A 13,941-nucleotide genomic window follows, 5' to 3' on the forward strand; every position below is an offset into this window, starting at 1 on the left:
GGACTTTCTGGGATTGAAGATCCAGGTGCTTTATTTAAAGGCTCAGGTCCTTGTAGCATCATGTCAGTGATGCTTCCCATTCACAATTGTCACCTTTCCTTGAGGAAAGTTGGTTTCTGTCTCTCTTCCTTTTTGGTTGGAGGATTATATTTGCCATTTCCCAATCTAATCAAATCTTCCCAAAATCTAGGAATTTTCATAAATTAGAGACAACAACCTGACCAACAACTTAGAGTCATAGAGATGTACAGCATGGAAACATGGACGGTCCACCCGTCCATGCCGGCCAGATATCCCAACCCAATCTAGTCCCACCTGCCAGCACCTGGCCCAAATCCCTCCAAACCCTTCCTATTCATATACCCATCCAAATGCCTCTTAAATGTTGCAATTGTACCAGCCTCCACCACATCCTCTGGCAGCTCATTCCATACACGTACCACCCTCTGCAAGAAAAAGTTGCCCCTTAGGTCTCTTTTATATCTTTTCTCTCTCACCCTAAACCTATGCCCTCTCGTTCTGGACTCCTCGACCCCAGGGAAAATACTTTATTTATTTATCCTATCCATGCCCCTCATAATTTTGTAAACCTCTATAAGGTCACCCCTCAGCCTCCGAAGCTCCAGGGAAAACAGCCCCAGCCTGTTCAGCCTCTCCCTATACCTCAAATCCTACAACCCTGGCAACATCCTTATAAATCTTTTCTGAACCCTTTCAACTTTCACAACATCTTTCTGATAGGAAGGAGACCAGAAGTGCACGCATATTCCAACAGTGGCCTAACCAATGTCCTGTACAGCCGCAACATGACCTCCCAACTCCTGTACTCAATACTCTGACCAATAAACGAAAGCAACACTCCCTAGGACCTTACCATTAAGTGTATAAGTCCTGCTAAGATTTGCTTTCCAAAATGCAGCACCTTGAATTTATCTGAATTTAACTTCATCTGCCACTTCTCAGTCCATTGGCCCATCTGGTCCAGATTCTGTTGTAATCTGAGGCGACAGTCTTCGCTGTCCACTACACCTCCAATTTTGGTGTCATCTGCAAACTTACTAACTGTACCTCTTATGCTCACAAGATCCTGCAATAAAGTGCATTAGAATTTGTGGACTTGTCAACCTGCAGCTGCAACAATGTATCCGATATCAGTTCTTGTGGATTGAAATTTTCTCGATTTTCTCAATCCTTTTCATTTCTTAACTTACAAATTTCTGGTATTTTACATATCTCCTTTAAGACTGATGAAAATTTCCTGTGCAATTCATTTGCCATCTCCTTGTTTTCCATTGATCTCCAGACTCACTATTTATAGGAGTACTATCTTGAGGCAACTTAACTATGAAATCATTAATTAATCTCATCTTATTACACAATACCAGGTCAAGTACAGTCACCTCTGTTCAATTTTAGAATGTGCTCCTCTAAGAAAGTAAGCTAAAAACATTTTATGAACTCTTTCTTTAAACTATCTTTGTCTTTCTGATTTTCCTAGTTTTTACATAGGTTTAAATTCCCATTGTTGAACTTTTCTAACAAACTCCATTGTTTCTTCATTTATGCTTCATCTGACTATATGGTTACTGTTAGGGGGCCCTTACCACACTGTCACAAGAGATTTCATGCTTTTATAATTTCTCGTCTTTACCGAAACTGCTTCCAAACCCTGTTTCTTTTTAATTTAGGTTATATTTCTCTGTTTTGCTCATACCATCCCTCACTATTAGAATCAATCATGATTTCTCTTGAGCTTCATGTCCTTTTGTAATGTCCTGTACCCATCAATATTAGGTCCCAATTCATGTCTCCTGTAGCAAATTTGTTGTAATGGCTATCAGTCCAAATTTATTTATTTCTATTTGCCTTGCTATTTCATGTTTTGTTCTGAATATTACAAACTTTCATAGACAGAACCTTTAGATGTTTTCCTTTCCTTAGTTGTGTAGCCTCTAGCCTTATTTATTAATTTATTCATAGGTATGTACTCTCTATCTCTTCCTGTCACTGTCTATTTGTCATTTCTCATATTAATATCTTTGTCTCTTGCCTTGTCACTACTCACTGATTTTATCATCTTCCAAAATAGATCTCTTTCTCCCACTATCTAGTTTAAGTCTCTCCCACTATCTGGTTTAAGTCTGTCTACTGTTAGTTATGCAGCTCACACAAAAATGGGCCCACCATGGTTCAGATGTAGACCTTCCAATGGTATATAGTTCACTTTCTCCAGCACAAGTACTCCATGAACTGGAGCCCATATTTCCCACATCAGTCTTTGAGGCATGCATTTATCTATCTAAACTACTTTGCCCTTTGTCACTTTGCTCATGGCTCAGGTAATAATCTAGAGATTTCCATGTTTGACAGTTATTTACTAATTTTGGTCTAGCCCCTCATATTGGCAATGTAGAAATGCTTTTCTTTGCCTGCCACCATGACTGGATCCTCTCCTTCTCTAGTCTTGATCTGACATTCTGAACCTTGGCACTCGGCAGGTAATGCCAGCCATCTAAACTCATTGCTTCTTGTTGGAGAAAGCAGTGTCTATTCTCCTCACTATACAGTACCTCTTTCCTGGTTCCACCCACTTGAATGGTTTCCAAGGTCAGTCAGGTCATCTATAATGCACCACTTACTCTCATCCAAGCAAATTGAAAGTAGCTCAGACCTGTAGGACAAATTGCAAAGGCTGAGGATCCTCTGTACTTGAGGATCCACAAGTATAGCCCCATCTCTCAGAGAAAGAACAAGTACTTAGCCTGTCCACTTTGGGCATGGTGGCAGCTATTTTTAATTTTGATTTCACACTGGCGATTTAAATGAGGGTGAAAGGTAAACATGTCGCATTTCACAGTGAGACGTAGGCTCAGCCTGTTAATCTAGACAAAACAAAGAACTGTGAATGTTGGAAATTTGAAGCAAAAGCAGAAATTGGACTCAAAATGTTAATTCTGCTTTCACTCCACAGATGCTGCCAGACCTCCTGAATTTCTAAACCAATTTCTGTTATTGTTAATCTAGGTGACATCCTCCTCAAAGTTTTATTTTCCTTTCCTGTACAACCCAAGTGCTTTGAGCTACCCCACATTCAAACCCAACTATTTTAATTAGCTGCTCATACCCCAGCTTTACCCTTTAATCCTAGGCAGTTTAGTTATGCCAAATGTAATCATGCACTGTACCATCATCAAAGCCATTGCTGAACCCTTCTCACCAGTTCCTCTTGCTCTTCCATGATGTATCGTCTTCCACCTTCATATATTGAAGTGCTCCTCTTCACAGCTATTACTTCCTCTGCATCCCATTATTCTGTCTCCAATACCAACTATTATTCCCCAATGCACCCATCACAGTAGTGACCCTGATAACATCCTTTACAATCCTTGACTTTCATTGAACAGACCCCTGAAGTGACTCTGGCCCACTCCCTCAGACTGATATGGAAGCACAGCTCTGACTGATAACTGACTGGTAGCTGTACAGGCTCCTGACTGATGTGTGGCTAATCTCTGGAATGGTTACACTGGACCCACTGAACAGATTATGCCCCATTTTCTGGACTGTGATTATATGAAGCCCCTGGCCCTAATTACCAAAGCATTGGACAGACTATGTCCAAGTGCCTGAACTGATATCCCTTGACTAACTGCTGGTGCTCCCTGTCTGAAGCCAATCTCCAGGAAATGGTAGTGGACTTCTTCTTAGATTTGTTTGAAGCACATTCTATGTGTTTGCTGTGTAAGCTGCTGGTGCATGCTGCAAGTGTGATGTTAATGTAACATACTGCTGTATAGCAACATGTCTGTCCCCTTGACTGATCATTGCTAGCAACCACGACAAGCTGCCTGGCTTTGTGTTTGCATTAGAAGGCAAGACAGAAAAGCTGAGAGGCTGTAAGTTCGGAGTAAGGTGCCAATGTGCAAAAACAGCAAGGCAAGGCAGAGCTTCTGAGAGCAACAAAGCAAGGGAAAAGCGAGTGAGTGCTAAGAGAGCAATCTAACAGCCCTAGGATGCATCCTGTACTAATCCATGAGATGGGTCCCTGTCCCTGTGTGCAAAGTGGTCTGGCAGCAGCATTGCAATTGATGAGCTCTAAAGTGCAGGCTTGAACTGTTGCTGGTCATGCTGGTGAGCTCCAAAATGCTGGTGAACTGTTTGTAAGTGAGTTAGAGGTGTGTCATGAGGATGTGGTTCTGCTAGTGCATGTCCAGTGTCAGTCTCTGTGGACAAAGGATCCAGACAGTCGCTGCCCTCATGGTATGCCCTGAGATGAAGGCTTGAAGGAGCAAGCAATATGTTGGAGCCACCACACATAGTAAAAAGTGAGGTCTGCAGATGCTGGAGATCAGAGCTGAAAATGTGTTGCTGGTTAAAGCACAGCAGGTTAGGCAGCATCCAAGGAACAGGAAATTTGACGTTTCGGGCCAGAGCCCTTCGTCAGGAATGAGGAGAGTGTGCCAGGCAGGCTAAGATAAAAGGTAGGGAGGAGGGACTTGGGGGAGGGGCGATGGAGATGTGATAGGTGGAAGGAGGTCAAGGTGAGGGTGATAGGCCGGGGTGGGGTGGGCGCGGAGAGGTCAGGAAGAAGATTGCAGGTTAGGAAGGCGGTGCTGAGTTCGAGGGAATCGACTGAGACAAGGTGGGGGGAGGGGAAATGAGGAAACTGGAGAAATCTGAGTTCATCCCTTGTGGTTGGAGGGTTCCCAGGTGGAAGATGAGGCGCTCTTCCTCCAACCGTCGTGTTATGTTCTGGCGATGGAGGAGTCCAAGGACCTGCATGTCCTCGGTGGAGTGGGAGGGAGAGTTAAAGTGTTGAGCCACGGGGTGGTTGGGTTGGTTGGTCCGGGCGTCCCAGAGGTGTTCCCTGATGCGTTCCGCAAGTAGGCAACCTGTCACCACACATACCCAATCTGACTCAGGAGTTCTCATGGCTGAGCTTCTCTCCATTGCATGGGGAAATAGCACTCTTAGGAATGAGGTGTGATTGCTTTGAGAAAACAGAACAGCAGATGCTGGAAATCAGAGACAACACCAGAAATTGCTGTAGCAACTCAATAAGTTACCAATTGACCCAAAACATTGACTCTGTTTCTCTCTCCACCCATGCTGCCAGGCCTATCTAGTTTGTTTAGCAGTCTATATTTTTGTGTGAGATTACAGAGCAATGCAAATAGTCATCTTGCTGCTAATTTTTAACGCCCTGTTGTTAAAACTTTTGGTGGAAAATGGCACTTTTTTTTTACTGATGTTGAGAATCTCATTTTTCCAATCTTGACGTATTTTACCAACTGACCTGCCATCGCCCACAACGTTCAGGGACTGCGAAGATCCTGTCTCAGGGGAACCGGGTGAGAGCAGTACCCAAATTCAGGAAAGTGGTAAGGCCTCGGTGGGGAATGATGAAGTTTCCAGTGGGTTGTGAAGTCCAAGGAATCTCTCTCTTTCTCTAAGGGCATGTTAGAGAGGGGATTGTAACCGTGGATCATTTCCCTTACACCACCTCCTCGCCTCAGAGTGACGTGTTGTTTAGAGGTGCAAGTGAAAGAGGCCAGAGCAAGATTGGAGGTTTCAGAAAGTGAGCATCCACTTCGATCCGTGACTGATCCTCGTAGAAGCAAAACCGATTCCACTCATTGGCGGCCCCCGAAAGCGAGCACGAATGGATCATCCAATCTATCACGGGAAGATCAACCGAGAGGTCGGGGAGAGGTTGCTGTGCAGAAATGGCAAGGACGGGAGTTACTTGATCAGAGACAGCGAGTCTCTGCCAGGGGTTTACTGCCTGTGTGTCCTGTAAGTACCCAAACCTTGTCACCCAGAACCCCAGCTCCCGTACCGGCATTGTAACCTCGCTCAGAGCCGCTGCAGAAATCCACACTGTCACTATATCGCGTACAGTGAATCTCTCCCATTAAATATTGTTTTGGAAGTCCCTACTCCGGGATAGAGTGAGTGCAAAAAGGAGAAAACGCCCATCAGATACGTGCGATTTGCGAATCTTAAACATGATAATTTAGATGTGAAATTGTTAACTTCTCACTGCCACCGGCGAATAGTTCTGCGTTTAATCCAATTGGGAACGCTTTACTTGGGTCAGTCCTGGAGTGGATCCACTGCTTGTGGATCGGGGTCCAAGCGGCAGCGCATCTTGTTTCATAGGATTTGTCCCTTCCACCTAATTGGCAAATCAAATGTAAGTTTAACTTGTCCGATGTCTCCCTTAAAACGGATAGTAACTGGTGAAGTACAACTCAAACATCCCCCCACCCCCACCAACCCCGAGCCGCCAGTATTCTGAATTGGGATCAGAGTGGTGCTGGAAAAGCACAGCAGGTCAGACAGCATCCGAGGAGCAGGCAAATCGACGTTTCGAGCAAAAGCCATTCCTGATGAAGGGCCTTTGCCCGAAACTTTTGATTTTCCTGCTCTTCGGATGCTGCCTGATCTGCTGTGCTTTTCCAGCACCACTCTGATCTAAACTCTGGTTTCCAGTATCTGCAGTCCTCACTTTTGCCTAGCATTCTGATTTGGCCTGTGCATAATCTGCAGTTTTGAATTGCCTGGAGGGAGCAACGTGAAGCATTGCAAGAAATAAAAAGAAACAGAGAAATACTTGAAAGTCGCAATTGGATAGAAAATGTTAAAACACACACAACAGGTGCATCAACATCCGAGACTGGAAACAATCAAGATATGCAAAATCAAAAACATGAACTCAATTTCCCTCCACAGATGCTGTCTGACCCACTGAGTATTTCTTGCACTGGTACTGTGGCTATTGGAATCCTCAGAAAAAAACCCCAAAATGCTGGAAACACACAGCAAGTCAGACAGCATTTGTGAAGAGAAATTAAGTTCATTTTTAAGTTAAACGATTTTTCTTAGGAATGGTGTTTGGTGTGGAATGTGCTAAGTATTTCCAGCATTTTCTGTTTTTTGCCTGGATTAATGCTTTGGTTGGGATTCCTCTCACCACTCTCCATCGAAACATGAAAGATGAGGGAAGAAGCAGAAGGTGAGGAAATTGCCTTCTGCTCGCAGAGGGAACCCTGGAAGTGAGCTTCATAATCCGCAAGTAGCAAATCCATGGAAGCAAAGTACAAACTTGATAAGCCTTCTTCCCACTTAGTGCTAGGATCGTTGAATTGTGCAGCTTGAAGTTAGAGTTTGTGTTTACAGTGAATTATGAGGGTTCCTGTGGTGCTGTCTCTCATTCTGAGTCAGGAGGCCCAGGTTCAAGTTCCACCTGCTGTAGAGGTATGTAATAACCTTTTGAACAGATTAATTAGGAAAAAAGAAGGGAAAATTACCTACAATGAACTGTGCAGAGTTTTCCTCACCATTTAGAGAACGTTCCCCCAAAACTAACCTCAGAGAGGCCAAACAAGCTGACCTCTTTGTCCAAGTTCTTGCTGGGTGACAGAAGTGCAAGTTTATAAAATTTGTCCGCAAAACTGCTTTTAAATTTATGCAGTTTGAGATATGTCAAGATAGATCATATTTTAAATTGCTAAGTAAGCAATACCAGAGAGGCCTAAAATTGATTGTTGCTACATGTGTTGGGGACTGTTTCTCACTGATAGGGAAAATGAGAGAAAAATATGGTCATGCTGCAAATCAATCAAAGTTGGTTAGTAACTGCATAGCAGTTTTTGAAATAGAAGGTAACTTCTTCACATTGTGGATAATATGTTCAACTGCTATAATTTTCTTATTTTCTCTCCTTCCATCTTCTGAAACTACTATTCCTTGGAGAAATATTCCATGGGTGCTGGCTGACCTCTGGAATTGTTTCCTGTTATGAGTTTGAGAAGTGAGTTATTCAAAAATTAGAGATGATTCTGTTTCTACCATGTCCTATCATTGATGCACTAACATTTTATATCATGCTCCACTGGAGAGGAATCAGAGAAAAAAATAATCTGTGTCAGGCTGGGACAGGCCAATATAACTCACTTCAGGATATTCCTTCAGTCTTTGCCTCCTTTGTGAGAAATTGCATTTTAAATACTCACAAAACATCTCATGTCATTATCTTGGCAGATCTTCACAAACTTTGATAATTTATGAAAGTTAACTTTTTATTTATATCTTTGCTGATAATTTCCTGATTTACTTTGAATTTGGCTTATTTAACTTTTTCAAAATATTTCTGAGATTCTCATGTAAATAGTTATTAAATAGCAAACGACTCTGCTTGTAGAGGACATGCCTTTTTCAAGATTGTGAAGCTTAAGCTTTTCTTTTCATTTTTCTCCTAGGGCATCATAAACCATACTGGAGAAATTGCCATTCAAAATTTCAATAAGGTTTTACTTTTACTTTGCACAATGTCCAATATGAATACAAATGAATACATTAAAACAAATTTTGAAAGTAGTCTATAGTCCACTTCTCTCGATTTAAAGAAATGTTCTAATTCAAACTTCTTCAACTAAAAAGATACCATTTCACCACCATCAAAAGAATTTTAGTATCCAGATTGCACACACTTGAATGCTCAATTCCCATCAAAACTTTTAATAACAGAATTAAATATTGCAGTAGATTTTGTTATGTTTATTCTGCCTGAGGAAACTCAACATCTAATAAGTTTTTCAGCTTAAAATGAGGAATTGTACAACTGAGAAAACAGAAACCATTTTAGAGTAATAATTTTGTTTCACTTCTTTCTGGCAGCATTTGGGAATTTGGAATTCTTCAAAATCTATTAATTTTAGCTGTAATACCCTTTGATTTTGGACTCTGAATGACATCTGTCTTATTTGGAATTAATAATTATTAGCTGTTTAATCATATGCAAGATTGTATTCATGGACAAATTTATTAAACAGGGAAGCATATATTTGCAGTGTAGTCTTTTCAGTCCTTTGGGCAGTGAGAATATAAAATAAAATGTTTGATCCATGGCACTGATTGGCATACATTCAACCTCAAGCTAGCCCGGCATAAAACTGTGAGCTTAACTCTGCATTTGAATACAAGAGTGTTCTGCTTTTTCTCAGAAATGTAGTTCATAAATCATTCAGTAGTTTCACTAACTAAAACATCCCATTTTCTGTGTCTACCAAATTAAAAGCACACCAATGTCTGTCAGACCAAACAATTTCCAGTGTTAGTCTATCGTCACTATGGGCAGAACAGTTATGAAGGAATAACTGTAGTGAAAGGACTGAGCAGAACGAAACAAAAATCTGTTATTAACACTTGTCTTCCTTTTCTGTAAAAATAGATAGACGTTTGGCTTTTTAGAGGGACTTTTTCTTGTTGAAGATCAAAGGAATCACTTTGTTCTGAAAACTTAAACCTAGCTGCTTTGTCTTAAGCAGTCCTTTTATATGATACATTCCACAGTTTTTTTCAAAAATAAGCCATAAACATTTTCAAATGTTGTTTTGAAAATGTAGCTAAATATAAAACATTAGACATGTAATAATTTTCAACATAGTTTGCTACTACATTTTACAGTTTTGTAAAAATGTGCATTGCTTCTATTATAAATCTACTTTTTTTTCAGACAGATTAAAACATGTGTCTTGTCCTGAAACTGACAGAAACTTTCATGTTAAATAGAAACAGCCCACCTGAAATCAGTGGGTTTAGCAATGTGAATATCCCAATTGTACAGCCGTTGTACCAGACTGAGCTCTGTGTTTGTCGTCCCTTTAACTGATTGACAGCAGTTGGCGTTTTGAGCGTATTGTGCGATTAATTGACAGTGTTTGTGTGCTGTGGCAGTTGAACTGGAGGATCAGTTCACATCAGGAAAACGGTAGAATTGAAAAAGATCTGTGATGAAAAAAATAGTAGAACCAATTTGAATCAATGGAGCTGTGTTCTGTAAAAGTCACATATATTTTAAAGTCACTTCAATTTTAACCTAAATTGAGAGAACCATCAAATTTTTGTTGAGGAGGAAATTTTCATCACAATATAACTCAAAGCCTGCATTTGCCACACAAATGGAAATCAAAAATATTGTGTAGACAGTTTCAGTGCTCAAGCCCTAAGTAAAAGATTGAATAAACCATCACTTCTAGGAAATTGTAAAATTTTGTGTCTCTTGGAGGCAAATCTATTATCGTTGTATTACTATCAATTTCAAATTGCAACAGTGACATGTTAATTTCAAACTAAATATTTTTAAATTCGAGGTAATGGTAAATTATATGATGGATTTATTACATTTGTTTACAGTTAAAGCAGAAAACACTTTTTTTGCTGTTGGTAACTTCAATATAACCTTGCATTTACATAGGGCCTTTAATAGTGAATGAACAAAAAGTTGGTTTACAGGGTTGTAGTAGAAAATTTAAATGGGATATTTGGCTCCGTCAGCTCGCTCAGCCATTCAGTTAGATCTTGGGTGATGCCATTTCCCCACATTCTCCCTCTATCTTGATAGTTTTAATATCTAGAAATCTATTGGTCTCTATCTTAAATGTAATCAGTACTTGAATCTCCACATGCCCATGGAATTCCAAAGAATTATCTTGTCTGAGTGAAGAATGTACTCATCTCTGTCCTAAATGGGCTATGTTTTATTCGGAGATTATGTCCGCTGGTTCGAGACACCTCCTCCTAAAAAGGGGAAACATCTTCCTTCATTTATTCTGTCAATCCCTGTAGGAATTAACATCAAACAAAAACTTGACACCAGACAACATTGGGAGATATTAAGACAAGTGATCTGATCAAAGAGATATAATTTTAAAATATCTTACAGAAGTTGTGAGACCTAGAGAGGTCGAGAGGTTTTTGGAGGTATCAAGAGCTTTTGAGCTAGACAACTGAGGCAATGATAAAGTGACTAAAATGGGAATGTACAAAAGGTCAGAATGGCTAAAATTGTACTAAATAAAAGTGATTTACTTATGCTGTATTTAAGTAGGAAAGCACTCAATGTCCTTAAGTAGGGAAGGGAGAAAATCAACAACTTGCTTAAAGCAATGATAGCTGCTCAAGAAATTTTATTGCAAAGTGAATGCGTTAATGTCTGGTTAGAACAAGATTGGATGTAAGTGTGTTATTGCCCATGAAGAGCATTACTAGCCTCACAAATGAAGATTGGGCAATGAGACCATTTACTGGAACACCAGTGTTGCCAATCTTGCAGCAGAAATTGGTATTTTAGAGAAAAGAAAGAAAATTGATCAATAAAATCATGATAGCAGTTCTCTTAGAAAAACATTGGCATTAATGGAATCTCTGCTTTAAAGGAGTGTAGACACATGATGTGTTGATCCACTTTCAGTTCCATGATTTTTTTCGCGTTCAAATAGTTGTGCCCTTTGATCAGACTTCAGTTTATCTGGTGCCTTGTCCGACATCATTTCTTTGCCAAGCACTCTGTTGGACACTTAAGGTTGGATTGGAATTTTGTCCTTGTTACTGGCCATCTAATACTGATTCAATTGATCATTTCTCATATGGTTCACGTTGACAATTGACTGACCAGTGCATTGCAGCCAGGTCTGTTTCTGTTCTTGTTTGACGATCAAAGTGCCCAACTTGACAAAGTTAAAAATCACACAACACCAGGTTATAGTCCAAAAGGTTTAATTGGAAGCACACTAGCTTTCGGAGCGACGCTCCTTCATTGGGTGATCACCTGATGAAGGAGCGTCGCTCTGAAAGCTAGTGTGCTTCCAATTAAACCTGTTGGACTATAACCTGGTGTTGTGTGATTTTTAACTTTGTACACCCCTGTCCAACACCGGCATCTCCAAATCATAACAACTTGACAAAGATTAACTGGATAGTGATCAAGGACAGGGACCCTAGCTAATTAGGGGTGGCAATGGTCCTGAGGTGTTATTATTGGACTGTTAATCCAGAGACCCTGATAATATTGGATTTGAATCCTGCCATGGTGGAATTTGAATTCAATAAAAGAAATCTGGAATTAAGAGTCAGAGGATGATGATTGTTGGAAAACCCATCAATATCACTAATGTCCTTTAGGGAAGGAAACTGCCGTCCTTACCTGGTCTGGCTTCCATGTGATTGACTTTCAACTGTCCTCTGGGCCATTTGGAACAGGCAATAAATGCTGTTCTAGCCAACAACACCCTAATCATATGAATGAATTAAAAAAGCACAATCTTTTCCTTGTGTATTGCCATCAGTTTAATTCGTGCTGTAGTTAACCTTGCACAACTCAGCTGTTCAGCAGTGAGCAGGAGTTAGTTTTGGGTTGTTGTTCTTCCTGGTCGTGTTTACATTGTTCTTGGTGTCATCTTTTGGTTTTAGATTCAGTTTGCAGTTGTGTCTCAGAGACCAGTTGCCACACTCATGGATCTATAATCGTTTGAGTATTATACTTTGCTGTGAGACGTCATGTTCCATGTTGATGCATAGAAATATTTTTACAAGTGTCAAGAGACAGAAAATTCACTGTGTAATAAAAATTAAATTTAGTTCATAACTGAAATTCACAGGTGACTGGAGATGTATGGAAATATAATATACTTAATGTGTAAGATGTAAGGATGATCTTTTCTTGAAATAGGGAGTTGAGTCAAGCTTTTCATGTAGCAAATGGGCTAACTGTGGATAAGCAAAATATGTGTCAGGCTTTAAGGTGAATACAGTTGTGAAAGGATGCACATCTCAGCAACTTATGTCTAGTTTAATGTTTTGCATATTTGATGAAATCTGAAGTCATTCAGGACTGTTGAAAATGTTCAGCCAGAAATGTTAAATAAAGATTGTACTTTAAATTAAAGATATATAATTTCATTGCACTTGAGAAATTAATAACTTTTAATATTATTTCAAGCAAATTAGTTGTGTAAGTTGTGCTCATTTGATGGCACACAAAACTGGATAGAATGTGTCATAATTTTGAACCCAATTTTATCAGTTTCCCAATGAACACGGTACATTAAAATTGTTTCCTTAATTTTGAAAATGAGACAAGGATTCTGAATTTTGTGTAAAAATAGTGTTTCTTGACAAATAATTGATTGATGAAATATACCAAAGCTCTCTAGATAAGACCCTTCCTCAAATATGTTCTTAACCTGATTGATATTTTGCATTTTTAAACAATAATCTTAAGGTCTGATCATCCATTTTCGTTAGAAGAATAGAAAGGAAATTTATTGTCTAATTGGACAGAAACATCACAGTGCTTTGGTAGGGAAGTGTCCTCGTGCAATAATCGCAGGAGACAGTTATGCACCTACAGCAGATAATAAGGAAAGCAAGATATATAATTTTGACGTTTATTGATAAGGGAATAGAGTATTAAAGTAGAGAAATATTTCTGCAACTGTACAAGATATTAGTGTGACTGCACCTCGAGTATTGTGTAGTGTTTTCGCCCTCTTGTTTGCGGACGGATGCTGTTATATTGGAGGTAGTTCAGAGGAAATAATATTAGATTGATTCCAAAGCTGAGAGGTTTGTCTTATGAAGAGAGAGATTGAGCAGTTTCGGCCTATACTGTTTGGAGTTTAGAAGAATGAGAGGTGATCTAATTGAGATGCATTAGATGCTAAAGGGGATAGACAAAGCAGATGTGCTCTTGTGGGGCAATCTAGAACATGAAGTTATAGTTTTATGATAAGTGGTGGCAGATTTAAAACAGATGAAAAATAAATTGCTTGCAAAGGAGCATGCATCTATGGGTCTACCTCAGAGTGTGGTGGATACAGGGACATAACATAAATTTAAGGAATAGACAGACAGATTTTTGATTAGTAATGGGTTGAAGGGCTATGGGGAGAGTGTAAAAAATTGGAGTCGAGGCCACAATCGGATCAGCTATGAATTAAATGGTGGAGCAGGCTTAAGGTCTGAATTGTCTACTCCTGCTCCTGGTTCTTATTTTCCTATATTCTTATATATTGTTGTTTCTTTATGAATCCTACATAATTTAGTAATACCATACTTCAAGCTATCTTTAACACGTAAAAGAGGCACAACTAACTT

General features: G+C 39.8%; 1 protein-coding gene across 1 annotated transcript in view; it reads left to right on the plus strand.

Annotated features, from left to right (window-relative positions):
* Positions 1 to 5,579: 5,579 nt before the first annotated feature.
* LOC132820161 (SH2 domain-containing protein 1A-like) overlaps positions 5,580 to 13,941 on the plus strand; it is a 56,732-nt gene continuing 48,370 nt past the window's right edge. Inside the window, exon 1 of the mRNA XM_060832116.1 lies at positions 5,580 to 5,796. Within this exon, the coding sequence (XP_060688099.1) occupies positions 5,663 to 5,796 (134 nt within the window). The 5' untranslated portion in view covers positions 5,580 to 5,662. The remainder of the gene's footprint in view (positions 5,797 to 13,941) is intronic.

This window comes from Hemiscyllium ocellatum, chromosome 11 (assembly GCF_020745735.1).
Source record: "Hemiscyllium ocellatum isolate sHemOce1 chromosome 11, sHemOce1.pat.X.cur, whole genome shotgun sequence".
Lineage (NCBI taxonomy): Eukaryota > Metazoa > Chordata > Chondrichthyes > Orectolobiformes > Hemiscylliidae > Hemiscyllium > Hemiscyllium ocellatum.